Below are 6888 nucleotides of genomic sequence, written 5' to 3'. Positions count from 1 at the left end.
ACCCTCTTAGTGCGATCGTATTTCATGTTCTGCCTCGTCCTCTCTTGTTGTCTTCACCGAGCAAATGACAACGGCTTAAAGACTCCAACGCAACACACACACACACACACACACCTTTGTCAAGCAGTGCCATTTGCAGTTACTCAGAAGAGTTAGGCAACTAAATAAACAATATAGGGCATATGAAGAAACTCAGATCAACCCCCCCGATTATCGTTTTGCCCAAGCTCTGTAAAGCCTGCATCAGGTTGGCCGGCAGCCCTCTGCCAGGGGCTTTGGCCAATACTGAGGATTAAAACCCTGCAAGTCTATAAATACACCTAGCGGACCAGCGGCAGCACCCAGCCAGCTACTGCACTCACCTCACACTGCTGGGTGGCTGGCATGCCTTTTCCTCCTCTCTTGCTTTTACTTTGTCCCTCCGTCTTGCTACTTGTGTTCCTACCCCCCCCCCCAAGCTCACTCTCAGTTCGTCTCCCTCTATCCATCTTGTACCCTCTTGCTTGGCAGGGCCTCTTAATTGGAAACAAGCTGTGAGAGGGCTTTCAGTTGGAGGTTTTAAAATTGCATCTGACCGGCCTCCTGCTGGACCTTTTCTTCTCTCCGTTGGCTGCATCACAGACTTGTGTACACACAGTAGCTGAGTGCAGATGTCTGAGGGAGTGTGGTGAAGAGGGAAGCAAAAAAAGTTGACTCTACCCACTGGCTGGAAAACAAAAAAGCAGTGCGACATCTGTTAAAAAAATTCACTCGAGCCGATGTAAAAATCATTAATCACAGGACATTTATTCTTGCAAGGAGACAGAGTTGATTCACATACAGAATATGCATCAAGGCTGCTCCAAGACCTGTCTCCGAGCCTCTGGTATATATACTGAGTAAACAACAGTGTACTGGCACAGGGTAATATACGTCACAAAGGATAACACACACAAATTGACATGCTGTAGTTTACTTGCGACACACAAATATGTGAAATATAACGCTCTATCAATCCAGATAACTCCAGTAAGAAATGTAAACGAGAACAGGGCGCTAGCTAAGAGACATTTTTGAATCATACCTGATACAACCTCTAACAATCCCAAATATGGGACCGTTTTATCATGCCTGAATACAAAAACACCTCTAGACTTTTCCTCACATATGTTATGAACAAGTATGTGGGAGCCTTCAATGTGTGTAAAAGCAATATTCATCACAGCAGTTAAGGAGTACAGCGATCCTAAAATACTTCATTTACTGTAGAGGCTAGAGGTAGCTAGCAGATTTATATCACCAATAAGGGAAACTAAAACAAGCCACAAAGACTTTTTTTAGTGTACAATCACCTCAAAATAAGAATGGCTGCGTTTTCAGTAACTTAGGGCAGCCATGTTTCTGGAGCAGCCCTGAACAGACAAACCAAACTGGCTCTGGAGAGGGCCGTTCGGGTTTCAGTTGCAAGATGCCATCACATCCCACACACTGGACCTTTAAGCTGTCAAAAGACCATGTTATCTCAAGATTAGAGAATTGGGCTTACAAATATTATGCAATACGCAAAATATACACTAAAATTACAATTAAACAAGAACAATCAGACAGTGTCCTGTGCAATGCCGTGTCCAAATGTAACAGATGTCTTCCCTTCAAACAAGCAACACATGTACACGCAAAGTATATCAAAAACCCATACACATTCCAAGCCAACATCTGGAGAATAAACACTTCAGTAGTGCACAAAAAGACATGGTCGTTACATGGTAATTATGGCGAGAGGCTGCATTCAGTCTGTCACAACTTCCGTGTTGTCAGTGGGAGAGGATAAGAGGGATTTGTTGCACAAAAGGGCCGCAGCCGGGCACAGAAACTATTACTTCCACCCAGTTAGACCACAGACTGTACTGTCTGACCCACAGGGACAATACAACTCACTCACAAATACACATTAACCTGCATGGAGAGCTCAGTACTACCAACAGAACATATGCATTTTAGTAAAATCTAAGCTAAATCTGAAGCTATACTTCTGATCTGCTTTGTGTAAGGGAGGTGATACAGTGTGGAATAAGCATAAATGTAGTGCACCTATAGCTGGTATAATATTTGGCATTTTTTTTCCAAAATTGGCTAATGTCTTAACCTGAGTCCAACCCTGTCCATCCAACAAACAGCTGCTTAATCAGGAAGATATTGGGCATATTGCAACCAGCCTGATCACACTAGTATGTTGTCTACAGCAGAGCACAAGTCAGAGACCCAAAAGCAAATATTGATCTCCTTGACAACTGGCTTCCTTGACTACTGTCCCACGCACCCTCTGAGTCTCAGCCCCCGTTTGAGCTCCAAGCCGGGCCATGGAACCAGCGTGGGTCTGGATGTGATTACTGACCTAAAAAGATTTCGCTGTTGAGAACTGATGAATCAGTCCCGTCAGACGTAATGTGAACCATTTGGATTTCCCCCTAAAATAAGAGAGAACCCTACCCAACCTTTAGTCCAAACAGACTTAATACAAACCGCATTGCAACGATAGGATTTGATTGGTCCACTGTGCCGCTGACTAGAGCCAAAAAAGGCAATTAACTAACACTTGATATGATGGGAGCTGCCGCATCTGGAGCTTCCTCCACAATACAAAGACATCTGAAGGGATAAAACAGGTTGGACACCAAGAGGTATAAAACCAAAGTCCAGTGGTGGTAAAATTTTAGAACGGGCTATTACAAACTGTAGCAGATGAGTCCCAAGAGCCTCAGACTGTGTTCTGTAAAATCACTGCACATTGCAAGATATACTTTTACAAGATCCGTTCCAAACAAACTTCTCATAAAAAATGTATAATATCTGGCTCAGAGATGCACTTTTCACTTCTTACATGTACACAAACCATTGGAAAAATACGTGTTATGAAAACGTTGGTCTTTAAATTATGACTCAGTGGTGAGAATCCACTCTAACCAGCATCGTTTAATGCTACTGTCGGTGGTATTCTATCTGTATATGCAGCCTTATTTTGTATTACTGACTGAATGATGGAAGGTCCAAAAGACATGATGCATGATTTTTGGCTAAACTTGATCATAATGTCAGTAAGATTTGATCATGGAGCGAAATGTGTTGCAGCAAGATAAAAGTCACAGATGGGCTTAAACTAGTGTATGCTCCTCTCCATTTAAGTGCACACCTTTCTGTAACCATGTTAGTTGAAGTGTCACACTGACTTTGATGAATGTCAGGCCTCTACCAGCACTAGGGGCACGGATCAGTATATTCATTTGATTTAATTGAACAGGAATTCCACAGTGTCGTGGGGATCAAACCCAGGCCTGTTGACTGATAGCGATGTGGCTTACTGAGGATGTACCGACTGAGAACCGAAGCCGACGAGGGCTAGCGAGATACCCGAAGCCCGTTTTCTCCCCGTATGCTACTTAATGACAGGAGGATTAATTCCTCCTCTGGGTTACGACTCTGACGCCACCCATCTCACTGTGTGAAATCACTCCCTGGCAGCGAGCAGCGAGCTGGCAGAGAGAGAGCAGATAGCTCATGTCTTAAGAGTGATACTGAGAATGTTATTCTGCTGAGCCAACGAATGAACCTCATAAGCCGATACCTACCCACACAGGCAGGCACAAAGAGGAGAATCCCCCGAGCAGCAATGCTGATATTAAAAACGCAGCAGAACCAGTTTATGAATTTGGAAACGGAAAGAAAACACCTCAATCTCACTGTAATCCATGTTGCACGCAGGTTTCATATCAGACCCCTTAACATGCATTGAAATCTGTTACCCAAACTGAACAACTGACAACTAGATAAAAGGGTCGACAAGGGGGTCAAGCACAACAGGCCCCCCAAAACAATGGCGGGTTCACGGAGGACACTGGCTGGGGCCGGGGCATTCCTGGCTCATGCGGTTGGGTTGGTCTGGGAAATGACTGAGCAAACAGGGGCCCCGAGTGGCTTCCCCTTACTGGCACCAGCGCTTTGTCCCCGTTAATCCACTCCGAAGAGCCACGGTCAAACACCCAGCGCCACACAGCCACCAGTAACAACACGGCACGGCATGAATCCCACTGGCCAGAGCAGGGGGGGGGGGGGAGACAGACGCCAGTTTGCTCGTCAGATCTGGGCACAGAAAACAAGCGCGGCTCAACTGCAGTACAGGGTGGTGACCACAGAGCAACTTTTTGAGGCAATGGAGCTGTGCAATATTGCCTTCTGGAGGAACGGGGGATTACTGAGGAATGTATAACCTTTCGGCTTATACACCGACGGGCAGAAAGGTGGAAACGTCGAGAGCAAGAGAAGCAGATTTCTCCACCGCTGACTAGCAGGCTGTCAACAGACGGAGATATCAATTGAATTACATTAATACAGTAATCTACTCAGCTGTGCCTCGTGATGTGTAATTTCGGAAATAAAGTCATATGATATGAGGACTATTTAAAAGCAACAAATCACTCGTGTCCACTGAAGAGTTTTGAATCGCTGTTGAGGAAATCAGGTGTGTAAAATGAAGAGGGGTTAGATGAGGGGAAAGGTGGGACCTAGATAGTCCCTCAGACAGAGTGGCATTTGTAAATAGTCTCATCATAATGCCTCACCTCTGGGAAGTATAATGACAAAGGGAAACAGACCCATACTGCTACCGGATGGTGTGAATTGAGACACTCTTGCTGGGAAATCAACTGGATAGTACTTACTTGTCATACTCTGCGATGTCTTTATCACAGCGTGCGTCTTTGTGCTTCTGCCAGTCCTTCCCGTGCTTACAGGTGGTGAGGAGGACCACGTCCTCAGAGTTATGGACATGATATAAAGCGTTCCTGGTGTCTGAACCTATACCGGTTAGGTACCTCTTCCCCTTAAAAACAAGCATGTACTTCCTAAAAGGGGGAATGGTGTTATGTTTCAAGTAGCCCCTATCCCCTCCCGTCCTGGGGTGTTCTTTGGAGAACAGAGGGATGGAAACGTCAAAGCCGGGCCTGAAGTTCTCGGTGCTGATGCTGGCCTTGGCCAGCATGGCGAGGCCGATGTCGAAGCCCAGGTCTTCCGTGTAGTCCGGCCAGGTGCCCGAGTACAAGTTGAAGATGATGTGGTTTTTGCCCCCGTTCCACAGATGAAGGCTCTGGACTTTTACTTTCAGGTTGTGCACATACTGGGGTGAAAGCTGGTCCCGGTCCAGAGTGTCCAAACTCAGGACCAACAGGCACGCCTGTCCCGGGTCAGGCGTGTAGAACATGGATCCTTCGATAGAGGACAGTATGTTCTGATAACTCTCCGACATCTTCTCCCCTTTCTGCTGCGGGTAGATGTACACTTTAAATCCGTTCTTCTGGCACAGGGAGAAATCAAAGCAGGACTCCATTCTGCAGCTTTTCCCGCTGAGAAAGCCGGAGTTGGCGTCCCTCTTCTGTCTGGGAGATATGTGTTCATCGCTCCGGTCTTGCTCCCAGGTGCTGAAGGGCCGCAGGGACCCCGGGAAGTGACGCCACCGCGCCCCGGGACGATAGCCGGTGAGGCTGCGGTCATCGCGCCGGCTGGGACCCCCCCGGGACAGCGGGACTTGTATCCCCCCAAAACAAAACAACAGAATGAGACACGCGCCGGCGGAGAACAGAGTTAAGTACCGTTTTTTGGCCTGCATGTGTCCTCCGATCTGAGATAAGATGTCTGGCGATAAATCCGAGAAGTCTGCAAGTTTTGGGTTTCACCACCTCCTGCGGGAGCGCTCCTCCGCCATCTTCCCACGGGCTGCAAGGGTCGCGCGCTCACTTCTCCCACCTCTTGCTTCAGATGCCTTTCACAAGTCCGGGACCTGATCCAAAGCATGTGGGCGATTTATAATGTTCACCCAACCTCGCCTCCTCGTCAGTAGTATCGACTAAGTGGCATCGGTGTCTCGTGTGCACCAGTGACTTGATCCACTTAGAAATTGAGATCCAACGTTAAAGTAGCACCCCACTCTCCTTTGTATACCATCACCTACACACTGTGCTACACAACGCTAATTGTTACCACAGTGTTCATGTTTAGCTAACTAGAACCATGTGACAACTGATAACAACACTGCACAGAAAGAGTACGTTACAAACTCCTTGAGTGATGTTAAAGCAGTAGTGTGTACCAGACTTGTTGACTGGGCAGTTAACTATTGTCCCTTCTGGGAATTAGCAACCAAGCGGGCACTGGAGCCCTAAACATCCAACATACCCGGCTCGAGACATCCCCATGGTTCTTTCACTTAATGTACCGAAAGATAAATTGCATATTATTATTACAGTCTGCTAAATCTCTACAGCAAATCTCTCCATTCGATTTAGCTAGCTAGCAAGCGAGCAGACTAGGCTAATTTCTGAAAACATTCCCAGTTAGCTTGTTAGCTAAGCGGCTGCATCAAAGTAGCGTTGACGCTGGTTGGAAGTAAAGTCAGGCAGCCACTCTGTCTTCTTCCTCTGAAACAAGGTTTCTTCATTCGTCCACAACGTGTCCTTCGCTCTTCCCACGAAGCCGACAAGCTAATTTGTCCCTTAATGTCTCCGGTCGTGTGAAGTGGTGTCTCACACACACAAAAACAAGCGCTACTGTGGAGACTGCAAGCCAAGCAGCAGAGCCCGGACAGCAGTCCCAGCAGAACGACTGATGATGATGATGTGACGTTCTTCCACGGCGCACGGTGCGTTGCCATTGGCTAGCGTCACACCCGAGGTGGGCGGGGCTTCCTGCGCACCCATTCACATCCAGCGAGGGGAGAGGAAGAATAGTCCCCGCACTGATTTACCAGAGGGAACTAATGAGCGGTTTGCGTGTTGAACCTTGTTAAGCCATATCAGCAATTGAGTGTTCTTGAATTAATTCGATTTTTAAAGTATTAAATAACTTCAACAGTCAGTAACA

The 6888-nt window shown here is 46.9% G+C and overlaps 1 protein-coding gene across 1 annotated transcript in view; it reads right to left on the bottom strand.

The window, feature by feature from the left end:
• LOC142938163 (exostosin-1a-like) overlaps positions 1–6611 on the bottom strand; it is a 34389-nt gene extending 27778 nt beyond the window's left edge. Inside the window, exon 1 of the mRNA XM_076081407.1 lies at positions 4695–6611. Within this exon, the coding sequence (XP_075937522.1) occupies positions 4695–5638 (944 nt within the window). The 5' untranslated portion in view covers positions 5639–6611. The remainder of the gene's footprint in view (positions 1–4694) is intronic.
• Positions 6612–6888: the final 277 nt, after the last annotated feature.

This window comes from Anarhichas minor, unplaced genomic scaffold (genome assembly GCF_050575085.1).
Source record: "Anarhichas minor isolate MPS153535 unplaced genomic scaffold, ASM5057508v1 ptg000080l, whole genome shotgun sequence".
NCBI lineage: Eukaryota > Metazoa > Chordata > Actinopteri > Perciformes > Anarhichadidae > Anarhichas > Anarhichas minor.
Note: the sequence above shows the minus strand (reverse complement) of the source record. Positions and strands in the feature narration are given on the sequence as shown.